The 25,602-nt window shown below is 28.9% G+C and overlaps 2 protein-coding genes across 3 annotated transcripts in view; one reads left to right on the top strand and one right to left on the bottom strand.

Moving 5' to 3' along the window:
- Positions 1–3,160: 3,160 nt before the first annotated feature.
- The window catches only part of LOC107450323 (F-box/LRR-repeat protein 12), a 69,792-nt gene continuing 47,350 nt past the window's right edge, over positions 3,161–25,602 (bottom strand). The window contains exons 1-3 of one of the 2 annotated variants that reach the window (XM_021145111.3): positions 10,500–10,668; positions 7,499–7,605; positions 3,161–4,647 (exon numbers count right to left, since the gene is read on the bottom strand). In XM_021145111.3, coding sequence (XP_021000770.2) covers positions 3,723–4,647; positions 7,499–7,605; positions 10,500–10,550 — 1,083 coding nt within the window. In that variant the 5' untranslated portion in view covers positions 10,551–10,668 and the 3' untranslated portion in view covers positions 3,161–3,722. Of the gene's footprint in view, positions 4,648–7,498; positions 7,606–10,499; positions 10,669–25,602 lie in introns of those variants that run through there. The other variant, XM_043052157.2, reaches the window with a different exon arrangement.
- The window catches only part of LOC107437170 (claudin domain-containing protein 1), a 48,817-nt gene continuing 43,641 nt past the window's right edge, over positions 20,427–25,602 (top strand). Inside the window, exon 1 of the mRNA XM_016049080.4 lies at positions 20,427–20,729. Coding sequence (XP_015904566.1) covers positions 20,504–20,729 — 226 coding nt within the window. The 5' untranslated portion in view covers positions 20,427–20,503. The remainder of the gene's footprint in view (positions 20,730–25,602) is intronic.

Genomic DNA, 25,602 nt, shown 5'->3' on the forward strand with positions numbered 1-25,602 from the left:
CTTTAAAGATTTAAAGTACATGTTATGTTACAGCAATTAAAATGATAATTTTGCTAAGCTTTCACATTTCAACTTTTATAGTTAGATTTTTATGCACATGGCAGAAATTTTTTTAAAATGAAAATAATTATGACTAGGAAATATAAAATAAAAAGCTAACTTTTTATGAATTCTTACTTATAATCAAAATTTGAGAAAGCACTTGTTATTTTAGGGCATTTTTGATAAAATATCTTCTATGTTGCTTAACATGCCCTGAGAAATATAACTTTTAAGCCCTGTTTTTTACATATGTCCATCTAAGATTTATTAAGAAAAGGATAAAATTACAAGTATTTCTTCAATTAGTTAACTACCTGGAAGTAGATACTTCAAAATAACAATGGAAAAATACTCCATTTTTAGATGGTTATGGGACCCTTAATCAAAATTCAAAGTGAGATAGTAGAAAACTATTTTCCCATACTTTTGGGAAACTATGAAGACAATTAGGCAAGAAAGCAAAATAATAATATACCCAGTTAGGAAACAGTTAATTAATATTCTAACAAGAAATAATGAAGTAATAATCACTAGCAGACAAATTTTTATGATGACACAATTTTGTGCAAAATATCTACCTGTTCTGTAATGGGAAAGAGAATGGCAGTAGCTATCAGATCATTGCTGCAATAAGAAGCCCTTTTTTTCCAATGTTACAATTATATCTCTCAATATTTTTTTTAAAACAATTACCCATGTTGCAGTAGTAAAAATTTTTTGCCATGCTAACTTCTCACTTTCATTAATGAAGAAATACTAATGGGTAAAAAGATATAAAAAAAATTTCACATTTGTAGAGAATAGTTTTAAGATATGAAAATATTGAGTCAGGCAATTGTGCCGCGTAATTCAGCTCAATAAAAATTGTTAACTGAAGAACTAATTTTTTGAAACGACAAAATCTTATGTCTGTAAGTGTACAACACTGGAATCGGGTGGTTGAAATAAAGGTGTATTTTTGAAGCCAAAATATTATGGAATTATGTTTGGTTTTTCATCATACAATGTCTTAATTTGATATAATTTTTAAAAAAATATGTGACAATTACACATTTTTGGGAGTCTATACCTGATTATAATTAGTTTTATACATAAAAAAAATTTTTTATATTATGGAAGAACATTGAAAGGAATTTCTAAAGTCAATATGCGGAATATTTTCATTCACATATTAATCTTTAAAATACTAAGAAAGGAAACTTATGCTATTTACAGAGACTAAAAATAAATTATAAAGTAAATGCATTGCACAGTCAGTTGTGAAATATTTACAATTATGTACTCCATAATTGAAGATATAGAATATACATTAATATTTATGTACTCTATAAAATGAAAGAACATGTTGAGTGACATCTTGAGAACATTCATTTCTGGGTTTAGGAATATATTTACTATTACAAATCTTATAAGATGGCTGATAAATATAGAACATTATATTGCCAAGTCTTTAAAGGAAGAAGATTATTTTCGTATGTTTATTAAAATGCCACTTAACAAGTTCTTATTTAAAGAAATAAAAAATGTCTCTTATAAATTTCGGAAAAACTTAAATTTTAAAATAAATATATCAACTTATTAAATAGTGAAAAAATTAAAAATATAACCCACATCAGTCGAAATACATAATTCATTTAGTAATTGAAATAAATCTCTAGACAATCATTCTTATTTACAAAATATATTCATTTTTTATTTGTATATTTATTTTTGTTGTTATAAATAATATCTCTGGTTAAAATTCAAATAAAATGCAATTTCTATTCTATATCTAAACCAGCAGATATAAGTAACTCAAGATATGTGTATTTATTCTATCTATCAACAAAAAAAAAAACTGTATAATTGGTCAATCATGCCAAAACATATGAAAAGTGTTTAGAAAAAGATAATTGTTGTAGTGAAAAATTTTCTAATTCATTAAAAATTAATTTTTTCATTTTTATTATATACATATATATATTGGTTATTTAAGGAAAACTGATACCAGCAATAGTAAGAAAAATTAAAAAGAACTAAGTCAAGTGACAAAGTTACGATTTTAATGGGCCTTTTTATTAGTGTTTGAGAAAGAGCATTCTAAAGAAAATCTCTTAATGTTTAGGGGTGCATAACCTTTTGGGAATAGGTTTGCAGCAAAATAAATTTTAGTCTTTGGGGGCAACAACCTGCATTTTGCAGATGCATATTATGACCTCTGAATTTTTTTTTAAAATTCAGGATTAATAACAACCAACTAAATTAATCATTCTTTAGATTAACAAGAACACTATCTTGTAAAGATACATACTTAATATCCACTAATTTTATGTAAAATATTTTCAATTTAAAAAACATTTTAAACTTTGTCTCCTTAAAAAAAATTAAATGTAATAACAAAACAAGTTGCCCACTTAATTAACTTTATAAATTTATTAAACTTTATTATTATTTTTTTTACTTTCAATTACTTTTATAACTTTAAATCCTTTAACTCCATTTGTTTTGAACATGTATTGGTTAATAAGACAATACAAGTTGGTTGAAATTAGTTTCAAAAACAGTTATGAAGTTTCCTACACTAGTTATGTTGGTTTTTCCAATTAATTTTTAATTGAAAGGTGAATAGTATAGATAGATACTGACCATTTGGTCCTTAGGCAAGTTGTATAACCCTATTTTAACATAGAGGTACAAAACTTTTTTCGAAGGTGGACTACAATAGCATCAGTTTTTAAGTCAGTTAATATTAATTTAATTATTAGTGTGGTAAAAATAATAATACTTTGCCTTAAAAATTGAAAGACAAAATGCAGCAAATTATATATAACACTATAATGACTAATAATTTTAAAGTAAAAAAATAATAATAATCAAATTAAATAACTTTTCTAAGTGGAAAAATAATTTCATTATTTTTTACCATAAATATATTATTCAAATTTTTAATATTTAAATGCATTTTTAACCACATTTTTTTAAACATGTTTTAGTAAAAGAAAACTTTCTTTAAAAAAATTTAAAATGTTAATTTCAGTATTTTTACAAATTTAATAAAGCTAGTTTCAAACAATTTTTTAGCAAGAAGAACTATGCAGAACCAGTTGAAAGCTGAAGGTTATGCACCTCTATTTTAACATTGGTGACAAATAGTTTTAAAATTGCACCAATTATTGTTCATGGCTAAAGTAAGCATTCTACTATCAACTAGAAAAAAGAAGGGGAATAAAACATTCAGTAGGCATATAGCGGTTTTAATTTAAAACCAACTTATCACATTTGCAAACTAGAGCAAATTTTATATATTTACATTAAAAAAAAAAATTTGAAAAATATTAAGGTATAGTGCGGCTTTGAGGAGAACTCCTCCAGACTAAAAGTCTGGGACTGTCTACTGCTATGATAACAAGTGAGAGCACATTTCTAATGGGGGTGCAATAGAAGAATGAAGGTGTCGATTGGTTAACTCACGCCAGCTTATGCCTAGATTAAGACAAAACTATTCACCCCACACCCCTATTCAAATTATCTTTCCTCTTAATCATAGTTCGCGAGACTGATGTTTGGAGGAGTTCTGCTGAAAGCCACACTATAGGGTGACTTTTTGTCAATATCACAATAAATTTTATAATAACAATATGTATAATAAATTGGTAGAGAATTCCATTATCTAAAAGAGAGAATATCTATACCAAGCCAACTCAATAATCTCGAAAATTGTTCCGATGGAAGAAGTGATCACAATACTCTAAATTAACTATCTTATTGCTTTCAAAATTAAGCTGCTTTGTAGGAGCCCCTTGAAGACTTAACTCTAAAGCACACTCAGAGGAGATACTACAGTTGGAGACATTCATGTATTTCAACGATCGCAAATAATTTAAGAGATAGCGTAACCCAACACAAGTTATGGAAGTCTTACGGAGGCAGACAATCTGCAACATTGGCAAGGAAGTGTTCTGAAGACATCGAAAGTGCTCATCTGCCACATCTGTATAGCCCAGATAAAGTTTTTCTAGTGAGTTTGAGTTTTGACTGAGGGACAAAATTGTTTGACCTCCAATTTTTGTGGCCTCGAGGTCGAGCACCTTGAGGTGTTCGACAGCTTTCAATAGAATGACTACCCCAACATCTGAAATAGGGCAGCCTGCTAAATAAATCTCCTGCAGGTCACCGAGTCTCGAAAAAAACGGTATATCGTTATCACAAACGCACCAACATGAAGTGCAGTCAAGAACTTTTATTTTTGGTACAGTAGGGTGACTCACGCTACAAAAAAATTGGTCTGTGTGGAAGAAAGACTTACGTAAAGAGAGCACACTCAGTTTTTGGGGTAAATCCTCCACAGTTATGTCAGTGAAGTTGATGTGTTTCGCAACAAACGCACTTTCTATAATCAGTGTCCTCAAATGCGGGCACCGCTCACGAATTTCAATAGCAGTCTGTGGAGTAAGAAATGGAATTCTTTGCTGCGTGGATAGACTTGAAATTCTCAAATAGGTTACACAAGGTGGAAGAATGGGTACCATTTTTTGCAGCTGGTACGAAGTGAGTTGCATATCATGAGCATCCACATATTTCCACAAAACTTGACATCTAGTTAGATTATACCATCTCAGACATACTCTAAAAAAATATAAAGAAAAGAAAATAAACAGGGAGCAAAACTGCAGAGAACGGTGACTAGTGTGTGCAAATAAACATTGACATAATTAAACTCTGAGACCTAGAAACTGTCAGATTTAATTAAGATATTCATTGTTTAGTTGCGTACAATAAACAGATATGTGATTGCAGGTAGAAGAAATTATCTAATTTTTTTCTTTCTTTTTGCACACAGAAGATAAATAAAAGATTATCATTTTTATGCAGAAAATAATATTTATAAAATTTGAAGAGGCAAAACATATTATTTTTATCCAAAAAGTTTTTTCTTTCATCAACACACAAAAGGAAATATATATTGAAAAAATTTACATATTCCTCCTCTTTTGCACTTTACGAGCAGTCATCACATAAAAAAATTGAAAACTGTGAGATCCACGGCAATAACTGGAAACAGATTAATGATAAAAACCATGTGTATTTTTAATGAAATGTCTTGAATCGGGCACCTTTTAAGGCAGCTTAATTAAATGAACGTTTCGAGATTCGCATGCTGTAATAAATGTAGTAAAAATATCCGAATTTTTAAAAAATAAGCACAAATCAATAGTGATCAAAAATCAACCAAAACCTGGGTTTTTTCATGGAAAAACGCAATTTTACACACGGATACGCAAGTATTATTGTTTTCTTTTATTATCAAAATGCCCAATTTTGTCTGAAGATAAATTAGTTTTTTCAAGTATATTCTACATGCAAACATATATATACTAAATATAAACATAAAATATAGTAAATGATGAAAAAAAATGCCTGATTATTACCAAAGGGATTAATAAAAGAAATGTTTAGTTTATGAGAATAACTACTTTAGTCATTTTTCTTTTCTTTCCTTTTTTTTTGCCTTCTAAATGAATAATAAAAATCACTAGAATAAAAAAGTCAGAAAAGGGCACACACTTAACACCGTAAAAAGGTATGAAAATGTGTAATATTACGCATAGTAACTGAATTTGATCCTCAACAATTCTTAAATCACCCTGTTATACTATTTAATGCATACATTTCAAAAAATAATTCTCTCTCATTATCAAAATTCGAAAAAATATTTTAATTTATAAAAATAATTAGAGGCATGTTAAAAGGCAATCTCTGTGCATAAATTTTTTTCAAAATAAGTATTTTCTATAATTTAAACTGAGAATTATAAAAGAATAAACATTTAAAGGTGCATTAAAAAAAAAGGTATTTAGTTAAAATATAATTTAACAATCATTCATTACCTAACATTGATCCTGGAATGGTTTTCAATAATGGACCAATATTATTTTCTATGTAGGACCCTTATAGACTTAAAATGTTGGGTAAACATTGGGAAGTATTTTCAGTATTGGTCCTATAATGGCTTTTAATAATGAACCAATATCATTTTCTATGTGGGTACTTTATAGATTTATAATATTGGGTAAACATTGGGAGGTCTAGATTTTTCAATATTGGTTCTAGATAGAAATGAATCCTGTTCCAATACTGAAAGTCATTCTAGGATCAATATTGAAAAATATAGGTCCCTCGGCGCATGTTCTTAAGAGACCCATATTTGCCAATTTTGAGCCCAACTGGGGCCAATGTAAAATTGTTACTAGGGATTAAGGTTAAGAAATTTCTAGAAGGAATGTAAGCATTCATGAAATTAAATGCACTTATCTTTTTGTTGAACATGGTATGTTCATTTGAATTTTTCAATGTATGAACACTTTATTTTACAATGTACAAATAATTATCAACTTTTATCTTTATTATGCATTTAGTTTTTTAATTAAATGAAAAAAGATTTTTAAAAAAATTAAGCATTTGTTTTCTAAACATTCCAAGTTTATAATTTAAAATTTTAATGAACATGCAGGAATGCTTCTTAAATTTAATTGATTATTAGGTAAGTATGAATAACATATCATGAACAACTAATACCTGCATTTATATATCATTAATAAATAATATAATCAGAAATAAAATATTTATGAAAAAGATTAACTTGTAGATAATATTAAAATGAAATCTTTCTACGAATCTGCAGATTGAACTCTATCTGCAGTTGCTGTGATAATCTGTAGCACCTGCTGCCATGCTAGAGGGTTTGTGTTATCTTGGTAATAGGAAAAAGTTATTATTTTTAATTGATTGCAGCAAAAATAATTTACCAATATTTCAATTATCACTAGGTTTTAACATTATTTTTTTTAAAAAATGTTCCTTTTTCATATCTTAGTCAATTTTACTTAGTCCTTTTTAAAATATATAAAATAATGTAACCTTTTTTTGAGATTTTCAATTGAAATTCCTTAACAATCTTAATTCGATTTTACCATACTCAAGGGTGATTGTGAGCCCAACTCAAAAATTCTGAAAATTTCTTTTGTATAATCATTAATGACACATTTCAAAAAATTAATGTCTTCATAAATTTTAATAATTGATGTTTTCAAAGCATGAACTTCTAAATAAATTATATGCAGTATAATTCAAATGAATAATTAAGTATAAGTTTATTTTTATCTCTAATCACATTTATTATTCTACCAGAAAAAATATTTACGAATGAAAGATAAGCCCAGTATAAATTCTAGTTCAAATATTTTTAAATAAAATATACAAGAATTTTATACATAAATAAGATCGATGATTTCTTGAAGCTTTTGGACCTTGGATTTCCGGATCGCGGTTAGCAAAAAATTCAAAATTTTTCCGGAGCACAATCATCTTTGATATATCATATCAAAGATGATTTGATCTTGATAATCATCTTATACTAGAAATCAATTTATTGAAAAATCAATTTAAACATGTTTTACCAACATCATTAAATACCTACCTTCCAGCTCGACACAAATCCCCAATGTAAAGATAACTGAATATTTTGAAGAGTATCACATCAGGTAAATTTTCAAAATGTAAAGAACCATCCGTTTCATCTTCATCCTGTAAAAAATAAAGATTTCAGTTTTGAAGTACTATAAAAATCGAAACTGATATCATTTTCATCATATTGCACTTGCCAGAAATTAAGAAAACATATAATATAAAAATGGCAGGGACCGGGGAATAATTATATTATAATTCTTCTGATGCTACTAGGCAAAAGTTTGTAAAAGGTAGCTAACAAGGTTCGAAATTAATAGCAGTCTCCCAGATCAACATTCAAGATAAAGGGATGGTATGCTGATTTGGTTTCTTGATTTTCTGTTTTGATCTGTGTTTTTGTCACAAAATAGCATAGTTCATCAAAATTGTGACATAAAACATTCTTTATAACACAGTTTCTCCTTTAAATTCACTTAATTAGCTTTTCTTAAAAAAAATAAAACTTAACAAAAACAAGTTAACAAATCAGAAAATATGCATATAGACTATTATTATCTTTTTAGGATAAAAAATTTTCCTAATTTCTAGCCCTGGCTAACATAAAATCTAAAATTCAGTACTAATTAATTGGATATGGAGCATATTTTATATCTATACCTGTTTGCGCCAATTACCTAAGCCAAGGTATCAAAAAAATTTTTTAAAAATATGCAGTGATTTGCCTGTGATTTTATATACTTATAAAGTTACTTCCATTCTATGATATATATATATATTTTAGCTCCTCGCTTGTCACTGCCCAGTTGCAGCCAAATTTTGATATAGATACCAATGCGAAAATCTTCCAGTAAATTTTATGAAAATATGCAGTCTCTAAAGCAAAGCACACTCAAAATTAAGTATGCAACTTTAAATCAAAGCACAGATCATCTAAAATAGGGAGTTGCTAGGCATGAAAATTTAACAGCTTTAAGTTTTTACGTGTTGAAGTTTAATCCAGGAACTCAAAAAAATTACTTTATCATTGATTAAAACAGTTTCAAGGGCAATTTTGGTATTAATTTGGTATCTGAGTCAAAATGGTGGCAAAGTTTCGGTGATAACCAAGTATTAGTTGCGACAAACTAGGAAAAAAAAAATCACAAAATGGAGCTAACTCGTAGACATCCCCGTCCTCGTACAAGCCAACAATTTCTTTTTAGTTCATTGCAAGTACATGAATTGGGCAGTGCATTTAGTGCAAACCGGTAGCAATACGGTAATAGCTCACCTTTTTTAAATTTTTAATAGTACTATAAAAAATTTTCTTCACTAGACTATGTTACTAAACCATTACTAAAAATCATGTGAAGTATTAATTATTTCCAAAATTATAATTTATTTTAATTTTATTCCAATATTTTGAAACTAAATTTTTTTTGGATTAAAATGTGCTTGATAAATTATCACTATATTAGTTGCAAACTATAACAGTTGACATAATTTGGGAGACATTTCTATATCAATACCTGTTTACACAAACTACAATCGCCGAAGGGGTCTCAAACCTGTAAAATTCAAAAACAAAAAATATGTAGTGGTTTGCCAAAGATGTTATTGTCGAGGTGAGTTACACCTTTTGAGTCAGTCCCTTTTTGCCGTATATTTTTAATCACTCACCAGTGAGCCACTCCCCTGGAGTTGCTAAACTTGAGTGACTATTTTGACACAGGTACCTGAATAAAAATCTTCCCATAATTTGTATCACATAGATAAATAAATTTCTACTTAGGTGGGGGTAATATGTGAAAACAGGCAAAAGATGATTTTCTAATTCAGTACTTATTAAGCTCAATTGAAATTGCCAAGTGCCACTTCCTGGTTCTTATACTTGCTATAAATGTTTGGAATATATACATGATCAATGAATGGGTTTGTTATCAATTTTACATTTTATGTTTACCCTATTTTCTCATGATATTTCTCACTTTTCCACATACAACTGTCCAGTTGGTGCAAAATCTTGGTAACCACTTTGATGCTATGCACAGAAGTGATACTATAGTATTCTCATACAATGAAGATTTCTGTATTGTGATCTGTGGCGGAATAATCCGTAAATCTTGGCAGTTTCCAGGTACATCAAACAAGAGACTAAAAAAAAATCACAGAAGTGGATGAACTGAACAGGTATAACTTGAATCCATTTGGCAATTGTAGTTTGCACAACAAAGCATGATATAGAAGTATATCCCCCTGAATGTTTGTCCAATAAATAACCCCATTGTTTCCCAGATATAGTTGTTTAATTAATAAACACTGCATTTGAACTAACTATGCAGTTCCCCACAGTTTATTCTGAAACAATTAGATGAGACGATGTGATGCTCTTAACTAAATTATACTGGGAAAAAGTTTATAAACAAGCCTGCATTTCTTTAAAATCTAATTTTTAATGAAATGAAACTAATTCTATACTATTTTACTAATTTTAAAAATATAATACATTTAAAAAAGATAAATATATAAAAACAAAAGTAAGTTATTTCAATCTTTCAACCAATTTAATATGGAAATATGAAACCAAAGTTATATTTACAGTGAAAAAATAAGGTTAAAATTAGTTCAAATATTTTTAGTTCCAGTCAACCAAGATAAAAAATAAGATGGCGGATGATAAAAACAACTCATAACTCTCGGATGCTTAGTAGATTAATTAGAAAGAAAAGAAAATATTTGTTTGGATAGGTTTGAAAGGATGAGTATGTTTAATTTCATTTTTCTTAATAGCTGTCACAGAATAGAAGCATGTTAATTTTCCACTAATCAGTGAAATGCTAAAATCCTTATCAAATCGATTAACATGCATAATAGCCCATAAAATTATGAAGCAAATAAAATGAAAATATAATATTTTATTGTAGTTGACACAATGTATGCATTGATATTAAAAAATTAAGTTTATCTTTGCTCCGCCTTAACGGCTGATGCTGAAGGAAAAAAAAGGCTAAGTGAAAAAAATATTTACGCACTTTTTTATTAGCTGACATAGTTTTACAGCAATCTGTGAGTGTAAGGCTCATTTTACAGTGAATAAAATCATATTTATTGAGAATTTATTTCCCGAAAAACAATTTTTTATAAAGATATCATGAAACAACGATTTTTAGTGTAAACAAGTTTCGGTCGCGGTCACAGTTTAAATAAGATGTGAAGTATAAAAATATAGTGAAGGCTCTGATTATAGAGCAGAACATTAGCTTATGGATAGTGTTCTCTACACTAGGGAGCGCTGCAAGCTCGGGACTGCCTAAATTTTCGGGTTACTGTTTCAGTTGTATTTTAAAGCCATTTGACATCATTGTGGTTTGAGATTCTTGCAAACAATGCATTTGATTACTTATGTTTACAATGCTAACAATACTTGTGTTTACAATACTAAAAGTGTTAACACTAACGTAAGACAGTAATAAACAATTGGAAAGAGGCCAAATCAAGACTGCCAAAAAAGCGAGTTATTCAAAATCTAGCAACCATATCACCTTTTTTAATAATAACTTACAAAATAACTAAAACAAATTTTCACTCCAAACTCCCCAGAATTACATAATAACATTAATATCTTATGAAATACGGCAGATTTGAGCTCAGAAATTATCTAGTTTATTTCTTTTATTGAAAACAAAATTATCCGTTTGAAAACATCGCCTATCAGAATAACATGTAGTAAGCAGCTGCAAACTTTTTAACCGGAACTAGTAGGTCCCGAGCTCGAGATTGTTATTGTTTACATTTCTATTGAAAATACCATCCATTCTGTAAATAAATTTATTATTTGTGAATAATATTAATTAATTCGAAAACTTATTTTATCGTAGCAGTTGCATCTATTAATTAAACCCACAGTTTTAAAGCAAACAGTCAATTTGCATGTGAAAACGAATAAAAGTTTCAAAAGCTACTCTCAGATTCTCCATCCCGATTGGTGCCATGGTTCTGATTAACTGCTGCTCCCTAGTAAAAATTTAAAAAACCTGTAAGAAAGGTTTCAGTATTATATTGAAACTCAATTTTATAAGAAAAAAAAAGAAGAAGGAAAGACGAGGTTACTAACAATTTTATGTTAGAAAGACAAGTTTAACATTTTTAAGTTATAATATTAGGGTGATAAATTACGTAAATGAATATTAAATAAGGGCTTAATAAATTTGTATGTGTACTGAAGAAAAAAGAGTTTAGCAAGGGTTTTTTCCGCTAATTATAATACACTATTCGTGACTTTCAGATAAAGTGCTTTAGAGCCGTGATGGCTCAGGGGATAAAGTGTTCGCCGTCCAATGTGATGAACTGGGTTGGAATCCCAGCCATGGCTGGTCGATATGAATTCTGCATCCGACTTGCATCGACCACAGTGTTCTCCTAAAATATCCTCAGTGGCTGACGGATCATGGGGTAGAATCCCCTTGCCGTCAGGCTAACCGTAAGAGGTTTTCGTGCTTTTCCTCTCCCTGTAACCTCTCCATGTTCTCCATCATCGTTTGTTTTTACTTTTCAATTCAATCCTAAGTATATAGATAAATAAAAAAGAATTATTTTAAATTCAAGAAAATATAAACTGGCCTCTTCTATCTTCTATGAATAGTCCTTTAATGTAACAACGACTTTTAATAAAAAATTAAAATTCAAAATTACAATCAACTCTGTTTTGCATTTTTAAGTTTTCAGTGAGTTAAAGGGAAGCCGTACCGTGGAAGAAAATCTTCGTCGCTAATTCTCTTTCGCCTTTATTACCAATTTAAAATTTGAAAGAAAGAAAAAGTAAGTTCAAGCAAACCTAGAGTAAGTTATAAAGTTTCAATTGCTGTAAAAAATACTTCAAAATATTAAAATGCAAACAAATTATTAGAAGAGAACTTCTCCGTTGCATCATCCCAAGTTATCATCTCATCATTTATTTTCATTTGTATATTTAAATTTTTTTCCCGCTATTTAAAACTTCATGGCTTACTCTAGGTTTGTCTAAACTCACTTTTCTACACTTTAAATTTTAAATTAGTTCTGGAGAAGAAAGAAAATTAGCGACGTACATTTTCTTCCACGGTTATGGTGTCCTCTTAATAAGGAAGTGCGAAGTGCTCTTATAAAATGTCATCAAAAATCTATACGTTTTTTGTGACGTTGTTGAGTCAAAAGAGAATTAAATTAAATTAATCAATTAACTCTCTTTTAAAAATTGGGAATTATGTACTTTGCGGAACTAGCTTGAGAAAGATAAGACATTTTTTTTCAAAGACTTTCTCTAACCAACAAGTCGACAATAAGGATAGTTATCATATACCTTCTGAGTAAGTGTTCATTCATACATTCATACGTAAGTGTCCTTGCAGACGCTCATACCGTGTTGTCGGTCTTGAAAAAAGCCACTTTCACATTAAAAAAAAATAATACAATTTCTGAAAGCCTTAACCGAACATTTTCGCAATATTTTAACGAATCGAAATATAAATTTTGCTAAAAAATTGAGGTAGGTAGGTACTTTAGGTACGTCGCACTAGCACTGCACAATGGGCTATGGGCGACGGTCTGGGAAACATCCCTGAGGATGATACGAAGACATGCCATCGCAATTTCGATACTCTGGAAAGGGAATGGCTCCTCTGAATGGGTAGCTCGATGACCTGCGCGCAAGGTCGAGCACTTTACGGTAGAACAGTTGCACGATGACCGATACCGCGCTTCCTCTGTCCCTTCACAGGTTGATCTAAGTGGTCACACACCCGCTTAATGATTGCAGCCAGTGATGCTTGACTTCGATGTTCTATTGGGAACCGTGTCTTTACAATCAGTCCCCTGCGGGACCCTAAAAATTGATGGAAATGAACGGTGCACGTAAATTTTTGTAGCTAATTGTATTGGGAAAGCGAGCTGCTGCAGATGTATGCGAGGCACTCGGAAATTGATGCCGTAGGCAGCAAGGTGCCTCACAAATAGATAGAGCAATTAAATAGCGATCAAGCTAGACAATCATTTAAAAGCATAGTTTATCTTACATGGAAAATTAAAAGAAAAGTAGAAAATCCGTACCTTCTACAGGAACTTTCCTTAAAAGTGGTCAGATAAAATTCATGATCAAGTTAATAATTGAAGAGCTGAGAGTAAGAAGCAGGTAAGTGACGATTTAAAAAAAAGAGAGAGATTTCCGGGGCCAAAGATCTCATTGTAGTCTTATTAAATGCATTCATTTATATTGTTAAATCTATTAACTCCGAAAACAAAAAGTGAAAGTGAGTCATATAAGTATTTTTAGAGTGGAAGAACAAGGCTCTTGGAAAAAAATAGTCAACAAGCAAACCTAGAAAACCTCGCTTAGCATTTAAATACAAGGAGTTTTGAGGCTTAATTTAACATATAATTTTATTGTTTATAGTTCGCAATACTTAGTGTTTCAGATACACTGCCCTAAATATTATTGAAAATTAAATACTATTCTGAGCTTATGCAACTTTTTCAGTACATTATTATTGTTACAGGTAGAATACTCGTTCTTCGTTCGGGTTGGAAAAAAAAATCAATAAATCGATAATGAGGAACACACTACGAAATCGTGCACAAAACTGAAAGAGATATACTAAAACAATTAATTGAGTTAAAACAATTCCAGTTTATTTATTATTCTTTATCGCTTTTCTTTAAGACTTTACGTTATTAGATTAAGTGAGCCATGATTTTAGAAGTTCATCCAATAAAAATAAAGGTTTAACGATATTCGATATCATTCGTCATAATGCTATTGCTCGAGGTGCACACTTAAAATATTTAGTGTTAAATAAAAAATTTTAAACTTACATCTAAACTATATTTGAAAACTTACTATATTTGACAAAACTAATGCTAACTTTTTTTTATACATAAAAATTGGCATAATCCAGCGGAGATGGATTAAGTTTACGTATGAACGAATCATTCAGACAAATTATTAAATTTCATTTTACCCCTTGTCCGCAGATTGCATTGCTGATGCAAATTATACTTTAGTAATGACATATCAGAGTTCCATAGGCATCGGACTAACCATGAGAAGTTTTCGTTGCTTTTTTTAAATTTCTTTATACATTTTGCAAAAATGATTAGTTTTGCTAAAGCAAATTCTTCTCGATCTTCGTTTTTTAGCAGACGCTCTTTTGTTTTCTAGATTCAAGGCTAATAAGTTAAAAATTAATAAAACTGTCCGCTGAATAAAAGTACTAAAAATAATTTAATAAAAATAACTTAATAATAATAACTTAATAAATTAGTAAAGCTAATCCACTTGAGTGGATGAGCAACTCAATGACGGAAATATGTGAAATGGTAACCTAAAAAAAAGAAGAAAAATGAGAGTCACATCATGATCGCATAGCTTACTACGGTAGAAAAGTATCTAAAACTGTTTTATAAATAATTTTTATAAATTTAAAAATATATATAATTTTTGCACGAAACTGCTAATTTTTAATGAAAACATTGAGAATAATTTATGTGCTTAAACAGCTATAGATATTTTTTTGCTTTAAAACTAATGAAAAAAAAACTTTTATTTAGTCTCAGACATGCGTTTAAATATAACAAAGTGATATAACATTGCATAACAACAATCAACGCTGTTTAAAAGAAGTCCTTTTTTGTATCAATAATTATCGAATTATCACCCATTAAAGTGATGAATACCGATCTACTCCGCGACTGTTCAGCTCATGCTGTCTCTGAATCATATCTGGACGGTTTTCGAACTAGATAAAACTTGATGACAGTTTGTCCCAAATGGAGGTTGCTAAAATTTCATTTTTTGCATACAAGCTTAAATATATGAAGATTTATTTCAGTTTTTCCAACAAAATTATACTCGTTGACTAGAAAATTCGTTTGTAAAACATTGAAAATCCTCTATGAAAACAAAGCCGATTTCACGCACAAATACCATTAATCCTTTATAAAAGAATTAGGGTCAAATTAATATACTTCCAAAATTTTATGAGCTACGTGTTCACAAATATACTGTTGTTGTTGTTGACGTATGCCTGTTTAGGCAGGGGGGGGGCGATTGTTCTTGTTTTCCAGTGGCGCCATCTATAGCCAAGAATTCGACTTCTGCCACACCATACGTCACACCTGTTTATAGGGCGGACTCATTCATACATCCATTCATTCATCCACAGATCGTAATTTTGACCTGAATCAGAGAACGATTGATCTCCAATCCAGTACCCCCAGAGGTATTGATTTGTTATGGGAACATGGAGGACTTTTGCGACTCGACAGATTTAACGTGCATCAGTCACTTTATTACACGGGGAGTCTTCGGCCGGCGGGTTCGAACCCACGAACTCTCGGTCAGCTCCCTACCGACCAGGCTATCCCGGCTTACACAAATGTACTAAAAAACACAAAAGATTGAGCGAAATAAGAGAAACGAGCAACGTATTAGCGCATTAATCTACATTCATTAAAATGTCACTTACTTGCTTCTTCCACTGATCAATTTCGAAATTTCTTGAAGTACATTAAACAGTCGATAGGTAGCGCCAACTGTTAAAAACTACAAAATAGTGAAGGATATAGAGCTGAATCCTTCTTTGTTTCGAAAGAGATACGGCGGTTATCAAAGAGAATAAAGCGTTTTGACAACATCTTCTAGAAGTTTCTATTTATTATAATTCTGAAATTCACTAAAATGTCAAAAACATTTTCTTTTCGCTAAGTATTTTAACTATATAATATAACAGGCATGACGATTTAAGCATAATAATAATTTGTTGTAAATGCGTATGGATATATCTGTAATTTTTAATGAAAATAAAAGTAATACACATTTTTGAAAATTGAAGGAAAATTATTCAAACGTGTAACATTAAAAAAATAATAATAATAATAATGAGTACGATTTACTCACAAAATTAAGATTATCAGTTACTCCTCTACTACACTATAAAAAAATTTCTGATCCAATAAAATACCGGCACTCGTAATTTTTAATGTAATAATTAAAGTAAAATCACTGAATAACTCTAAAGAAATATTACTGTATAAATTACGGTATAATATTCTACGGTAAAAATGGATTTTACGGATGATGCACCCAAAGTGCCGGTGTTTCATGCCGTAATTTGAACCGGAATTTTTTTCAGTGTACTGTGTTATATTGATTTCTGAGAAATATCAATATTAATGTTGAAAATGCTAGTGCTCATGCTATGAGGACTGACATTTGAAATGTTAGTCCTTTCCTCCCCTTGGAGTTAGTCCGAAAGATTTGTTGGATATCATTATTGCTCACTTTAAACAGACAATTATTAGCATTCACTGATAATGAATAATCAATTTTCAGTAGAAAAGTTATTACCATTGTTCATAAATATGACGCTATTAAATTTACTGTTTATATTAATGGAATAGTTGTAAAAAACAATTCTTCTTTCGATTTTCTGCTTTTTACATTTAAGAAAAAAATTGGATTTTTTGAGGTCATTTTGTGGCTTTTACGATCTTATTGAAAATTTTCAGGGCTTTAAGAGTTTTTTCAGAAGTTTTGTAAACGGGTTTTGTTCAGAATGTAACAAAAGTTGCGGTTTTCACCGATACATTCACTAATTTAGGTTTTTATTCTAACATCAATACCTGGTTAATTCCCTTTGTCATCAAATTGACTGCGGTAGTTTTATGATTTTGTTCTCCATGTTAAGCAAATTCTGACCAGATCCTTTAAAAAGTTTCACACGATTTTTTTCACAATGCTTCCTTTGTTTTCTGGGTTGGGTCTAAAATTACAAGGCTACAGAGTTTAAATTTGAAAGTGGCAAATCCGCGATGGATCTGCTGTTCATTTCTCTTGTCTTCTGTGTTGGGTTAAAAATTTCACAACTACGGAGTTTAAGTTTGAAAACATCAAATCCTCGACGGATATGTTGTTCATTCCCCTTGTCTTCTGTGTTGGGTTTAAAATTACAAGACTGAGTTTAAATTTAAACGTGGCAAAATCGCAACTGATCTACTGCTCATTCCTGGATATAAAATAAAGATATCTCATTAGTGCTTTATATAAAAAAAAATTAAATGAATAAACAGATCAAAATAAATTAAATTAAAAATAAAAGAAACTATATTGCACCATATTATATCATAGTAAACTCAACTCAATCATTAAAAAAATTTCTATCGATTTAATTTACATTTAATATCAACATTTAAGTCATTATAACTTCATAAACTCTTTTTTTTTTATAAGTAAAATAACGGCTCATTGAAGATAGGCTTCGTAATCAAATAGTATGCCAAAATATTTAAGAAATCAAAGCAAAAAACCACCTATGTGTTTCTTACCCGTGGTGAAATGGTACACGCAATTTTTTTTAAACGAATTGAAAAAGAAGATGAATAATAATCATTTTCCCGTTCGCCAACAAATAACTCACTTAAATCAGTTTATTTTATTCATTTCTGTTTTGAATTAGAAATATTATAGGTCAAACATGGCGAGGAAAGTTTAGAAATGTCTGGAAAGTTTTGTGCTATTTTTCGATGTTCAAAGATACTACTGTGAGAAAAAGTTTAAGGTCAAACTTTTAATTTATAAAAGTTGTTAATACGAAATTAATTATTCCCAGTATTATTTGTTACAAATTGTAAATTAAAGTAATTTAACAATATGTTTCATAATTAAATTGGATTGAGCGTTGTTTTGGGAGAAATGATAAAAATGTTTACTTGATGCATCTAATTAAAAATTTTCATTTCAAGTGAAGAATGGTGATCAAAATTATGATTTTTTTTTATTTTTTTTTTATACATATTATCCTCTTAATAAGTTTGCATAGTATTGAGGTTTTTGTTCTATTGGTCACGACTCAAATATTATTGGAATTAATTGCATTGTTAATTGTTTTCTGAGAAATGATTAAATTATGACACTTATTAGACATAAAATGTTATAGTTCACAGTAACAATGGTGAAAAAAAATATGAAGTTTTTATCCTCTTTATAAGTTCGCACAGTTGTTTGTATAGTTGATAGTATTATAAGTTGTTCTATTGCTCACGACTCAAATATTTTTCAGAATGGAATACATGCAAGTGACGTAGTGTGGGTATCTCGATCCTGATTGGCTATTGTAACGTGGCATTTGTTTATGTTAGCAATTGTTCTTTCCATTCTGTTTCAAGTAAACCAAGCCCGTCAAGTATGAATTCTCTTGAATGATGCATTCTAAATTTCCTTTACAAAGATTCTTTCTCAAGGATTTCAACTCTTTCACAATAGTATATACTATTTACACAGAGATTTAACAAAAAGACAAGACCTGTAGAACATAAACAAACTAGTTATGCATCGAAGTTGCCATGTACATAAAACTAAAATATATCACGGTTACAATAAAGTACATAAACGAATTATAAATCTAAGTTAAGTAAAAGAATTAGACGAAAAAGAATTATATTTCAAAGAATTCGTTGCGCGATACGGTTCTGTATTTAATTAACTTATCATTAATTAACATTCTAACTTATGTAGAGAAACTTAGCTCAACTTTAAAACGCCATTTTGATGGTAAAGATTAGCTGGCACTTATGTCATTGGTCACATTAGTGGGTATAGGAGGTCCTCTTACAGTGCAAGTACCTAATTAAATGCATTGTTAATTGTTTTCTGAGAAATGATTAAATTATGGCGTTTATGTGAGAAATTTTTTTTGCAGTTTATGAGAACGATGGTGTTAATAATTACGCGGGTTTTTTTCTTCCGATTCGTAAGTTTTCTAAATAATACAGAGTTTTTTTTTCTACCCATTGAGCTATGACCAAAGCGTGGTTAGCTTCTAATTGTAAATTATCGGAGCTTTTCAAAAAATAAAATTTAAAACAACTATTAATCCTTTGACGTAAAATATTTATTAAACATATTTTTCATACTTTTATTCCTCAATTTTATCCCTTAATTAAGATGATTCTCCAACTCGTTAAACCAGTACAATTAAATATAACTTAAAAAATTACTTCTTAAACACAATAATAATAAGAAAATCTTTCATCAACGCATAACGAAAGCAACATATGTTATCCTCTAACAATCAAAGTTAATTAAAAAAAACTTTTGAAAAATTTTAATAATTTTTCATACAAGAATAAGAAATGTTTTTCCCCCCCCCCCCAATTATTTCTACATAACTGAATAAAACCAGATATATAAAATTTAAACAATAAAGTTATTAAGACATTTTTGAATTTTTTTTTCTGAAATAAGAATTAAAAAAAATTATTGAACTATTTTCGGATAAGTAATTAAAACAATATACTTTACTTCCCAGAAACATTAAAGTTAAATAAAAAATAACTTTAAAAAACTTTAATTTTATTTATAAAAGAACAAAGTAGTTTTTTTAAAATTACTACTGTATCACCCAATAAAACATTTCGAGTTTCGTTTAAACACTATTAATCGTATTGAAAAATCACATTAAAATTTTTATACATTTTTTTACAAAAAGAATGAAGAATTGAAAAAAAAATATAGTAATTGAATAAATCTTTAATATATAAAACAACATTTTGTTCCATCCATCTATTATTATACAATACAAATTAAATATAATTCAAATGTAATTTTAATCCAATAAAAGTAAAACTTATAAAAAGCAAATCTCCCACTCCTTCAACCTAATTTTTTCACCTATTATTTAAAAACAAGCTAATAAAAAAGAAATTAAAACATTAAGACACTATATTCAAATTTAAAAAACAACCTTGAATGACCACAAAGTAATCGTCATCAAAACACTAGTGGTCTACTTATTAAATCATTAAAAAAAAATTAAGTTCTTTCATCTTAATCAAGCATTCTTAACGCCTTGAAAATTCTGAAATATCTTCCCTTTCCTACAAATTTCTTCCCTTTCGTTCCATCTCAAAAAACCAGTTATTCTAACCAGCTCGCGTGTGACCTCCTCGAGTCGCGCAGCATCCCTTTTCCGCTCCTTGAGTCCAAGCGTAATCAGTATCTCTCAGGATGGCATGTTCAGCGGTCGCGCTCTCCGTGGCGACCGTCTCGGCTGTGGTCGCTCTCACATGTACCGCCATAGCTTTTGGAACGGACAATTGGTACGAAGTGAGAGTCAATCCTGATGGTAATGAGCGATTGGCTAGTCTCCAGGAATTTGAATCGGATCTCCGGTATTACAGTAGAGATGAAGGAATATTTAGGATATGTTTTCCGGATAAACGACCCAAAGGGGGTAAGTTTGATCTTTCCCCTTTTTAAATTTTTATAATTAAAATTCATCATTGAAACTTCCGCGGATAACGTGAGTTTGTGCTGCATATGATTTGTATTTACTGTGGTCTGTCGTATTGTTAGTTCCATTGCTGAAAATATTATATAATGAATAACATTTGATAGGCTTGGAACAGTGTAGTGATGAGTCGCATTTTTTCAAAAGGTGACATTTTTACACCAAATTGTTCCTATGTATTGTTTCTTGACAGATACATTACTGCACAATATACATATGCATTTTATTTCCAACATAAAAATCATGGTGATTTCCACTCAAAAACGCTCTTTGAAGAATTTTGTATTTATGTAATTATTGAAAATGTAGCTTTTTATTGTATTTCCGCAAGGTCTTCATTTCCTCTGCTAAAAATTATGCGGTTGTATGAGTGGCATTTAATCATTTAAATATTAATTATGCAGTCAAGACTTGTGAAAGGAAATATGTTTACTACGTTCAGAAAGAAAAACACGTTCAGAGAGAAAAACATTCGTTCAGAAAGAAAAACAGTAAAAAATAATTATTTAAAAAAAATCGTCCCTTTTTTATTAAATTATAAAAAGGATATAGCACATCATTGTGTTATAAATTTTTTTTTTAAAATATGGACTTGATTTAAAACTTAAAAACTCAAGTTTGAGAGAAAAAACAAGAAAGAAAACATGTTATTTGTAAGTAATTTCATTTATCTGTAAAATGTAAGAATGTTATCAACACATTCATTCAAAGTACCACGCTGAAATTTAAATGAAAAGATGCAGTCATCGTCGTCTTTAATTACAAAAACGTGATTTTTAACACAAATACCGGTATGCAGGAAACGAAAATTATACTGCCAACATGAAGGAGACGTGAAAAAAATTCTGAACGGGTTGGAATTCCCGGCGGGCAAGTAAATATTTAATCAAAAATACTATAAAATACCAATCAAGCGCTTCTCAAATGTTGAAGAAAATGGCCAAGATTCCAGAGGGGGGGGGAATAAATAGTACAAAAGGGAGGGGGGGGAGAGAATAAATTATATTTAATAGGGCGTAAATTTTATTGATTTCATTAATAATAATGAGAATTTATAAAGCAAATTCAGATTATTCTTTTTTATTTTCAGAGTAATACGTACTTAATTATATTAAAAACTTTTTGAACCCTAATTGCTGCGAATAAGAATTTAACTAATTTATTAGTCGGAAATTGCAATGTGAAAGTAAAGATGAAAATCATATCGTTCTTCGAAATCGGTTAAAAGCAGAACTGCCAAATGTGCTTAACATTTCTGATAATAATACTTTACTAATACATAATAATGCTTTGCATTGAACCATTAATGCTTATTCGTGTTTAATATTTCCCTGTTATCACTAATATCTTAAAATTAACTATAAAAAATTATAATAAAACCTATATTAATAAAAAAAACATTTTTACTCATGAAAATCGAATAATTTGAAAAACAAAGCAATGCGTCTAAAACAAACTATTAACATATAAATTTGCATAAAATTCATAGGGAAAAAAAAGTATTTTTACAATTGTATTTACTAAAACATTTTTCTAGCCAAAATTTAACTAATTAATTAAGCCTAAACAAATTCAACACTGCTAAAAACTGCTTACGAATAAATTTGAAAATTGAAAGACTACGATATCAATTAAGAGTTTTTTTTTTATCGAAAAGTATTTTATATAAAAGATTTTTATGTCAAAAAAAAAAAAATTCTAAGAGCATATACAATTTTTTGGAGCAATGAAAAGAGGATGATTTGTAGAAATATCCTTTAAACATTGGTGTGAGACATACAGAATGATTTGGAATTAACTTACTAGCTTTAATTCATAGTTACATCTTGTCCAATTAAAATATGGGTTTTTATGTGCTAGTAAGAATATTAAACTTATTAAAAGGCAAGACAAAAATATTTCAGAAAAAATTTTAAAAGTGTTAAATAATGACATATACATATAAAAATCACTTGGTACATTTTAAAATATATAATAATAATTGATAATGAATTTTAGAGTTAAAAAAATTAAAAATTTGGCATTAAAGGATTATTTTGAAAAATGAAATAAATTGAAAAATATTACTAAATTATTTATTTTATTTTTGCATACTGTAAAATAATGCTAATTTGATCAGATTTATGAGATTAAATGAATGAAATATGCGTTTTATAGTAATAAAAATAACAAGATGAAAAGCATGAGCCATTAAATTTGCAATGGTCATAAAAAAAGGCCAATTTTACGAATATGTCTGTATTAAATGCATATATTTAGAATACAGATATACAGCTGATAGAAATTACTTTGAAATCTTTAATGGATATATTGAAACTTATTTTAAATATTAAAATTAAATATATTAACTTAAATTTTTGAAATAAATATTAAACTATCATAGATACATTAAAATATAGTTCTTACAATTACCAAAATTTACTTGTAGATTTGTATATGTTTCGTTTTGGACAAAATTTAATGACGAAACCAAACTTTAATTCTAGCATATTGCGTTCTGTTAGATGGCGTTGGTCTTGAAAAGTTCAAATATACATGAATTTTAATGAATCATGTTACGAGTTTAAGTTTTTTCAGAAATAATAATTTTTATTCATTGAAAATTTCTAAGTTTGTACCTTCTGAAAGCAAAAGAGCTTGCCTATTTTACAACTGAATAGTCTTCAGAATCTTTTCTCAAAAGTTCAATGAACAATGATTTGTTATTTATGCGTCTTTTCAAAAAATATAGTTTATATTTAATAGGTATAATTTCAGTATATTTAATTGTTGTTATATCAAACGATGCGATTAATTACAGTTAATTATCGTTTCATAAACGATATTGCTATATCAAACATCAAACTATATGTTTTAAAAGTAAAATTGCATTCTTCAATTTATGAATATGTCGCATTCTTCCCATTAATTCGATGTTGTTGTAAAAGTAGTTATGTAAATTCAATCTTTAGACCGAAGGTTGTTCTTGGTGCTCACTTTTATTACATTATACTACATTACATTACATTATTTTATTACATTATAACTACACATTTCTAATTGATTGTATTAACATGATGCATTCAAATTTTGATATTTTATCGAAGGCAAAATATTGATTTGTCTAAAATGCTCTCATCCAATTAACTACTTTTAAAAAATTGAGCAATCAATCTGCCCTATGATAAACAACGCTTAAAAAGTTTCTATCTCACAAACGATTAAAAACCACAATGTTTATGAGATACATAAATAAAAATATAATATTTCACAAATAAAGTATTTATTTATTTAAAATTAATATTGCGTAGTTACATTTTTCACATACATATCAAACACAATCTTTTCCCAATTTAAATCAATTTCAATTTATGATTGAATATCTTTCCTGGTCAAAGACTTTCTTGATTATTATGATTAGCATAATCAGCAACGTTAGCTGTCAAAGTGCCATACAATATTACCACCTAATTAACATTATTACGACGAACAATTAATAAACACAAACTCTCTCCTCCATACAAAGACATGCAAACGAAATGAGATCAATATAGCCTTAAAGGCAGAACACTCATCCTCAGACCTCAGTCGATGACCCAAAACCACTTGAGTTAAGAGTGGACTCGATTGAACAATGAAACAGTGGATGAAAATAGGGACACACGAGAGGAACAAAATTAGAAACGGCACTCTTGTGAAATCACAGCGTGTGCCTCTTAGATACTACTCTTACTTTCAAAAATGGAATCTCTGCAAAATTTATTTAGACTCATTAACATTTTTAAATACCGTATCGCGTGATGGTGCATTAAAGAGCAAGCTTAACTACAATGACAGATTATTAATGTATTATATAATAATAAAATAAGATTTAATAATTTACAATACGCTAAGTCAATAGAATGTAGAAATTGTGAATGGAAATAGGAACACCAAAGAGGAACCAATTTAGAAACGGTAGGTACTGTTGAGAAATCACGGCGTGTTCCGTAACGAAAGTATTCTTACTTTAAAAAATAGAATCTGAAAACTTAATTTCGATTCATTAACATTCTTCAATACCGTATTGCATGATGATGATGCATTAAAGAACAAGCTTACAAGGGAAACTAGGGAAGTGTGACTCGCCAATTTTGAAATAAACTAGTGGGATGTATGCCTTATGAGGAATAATTTTAGGGGCAACATTCGTTTCGGCCCATAGAAGGTTCTGTGAGATATAAAAAATAATTCAATATATAGAAAAATCGGCATTTTATGACTTCAATGCAGACTATTAGTTACTATAATTGTCTCATACTCCAATTAATTTTGTGGTACTTTCACGCACTATATAGTGCATATTTATAGTCAAAATTGATTTCAAAAATTTTATATATCTGTAGCTTTTCATAAAAACCTGTTAGGTTAATTTAAAAATATAATTGACATCAAATTTTTAAAATTTTTTTTTCGAAAAACTTTCCAAATTATTTGAAGTATGTAATTTCAAATCAATTAATTAATTAATAATTAATCAACAATCAATTAATAATTTATCAACAATTAATTAATAATTAATTAATTTTTCGATTAATTTAATAATTAGCAAATTCATTCCAAATTAATTGGATTATGAGACTATTACAATAACTAATAGTCTGCATTGAAGTAATAAAACACCGATTTTTCTATATATTGAATTATTTTTTATCTCTCACAGGACCTTCTATGGGCCGAAACGAATGTTAATTAATTTATTAATTAGCAAATTAATTAATTATCCAATTAATTATAAATTAATTGGATTATGAGACAATTACAATAACTAATAGTCTGCATTGAAGTAATAAAATAC

Source organism: Parasteatoda tepidariorum, chromosome 1, assembly GCF_043381705.1.
Source record: "Parasteatoda tepidariorum isolate YZ-2023 chromosome 1, CAS_Ptep_4.0, whole genome shotgun sequence".
NCBI lineage: Eukaryota > Metazoa > Arthropoda > Arachnida > Araneae > Theridiidae > Parasteatoda > Parasteatoda tepidariorum.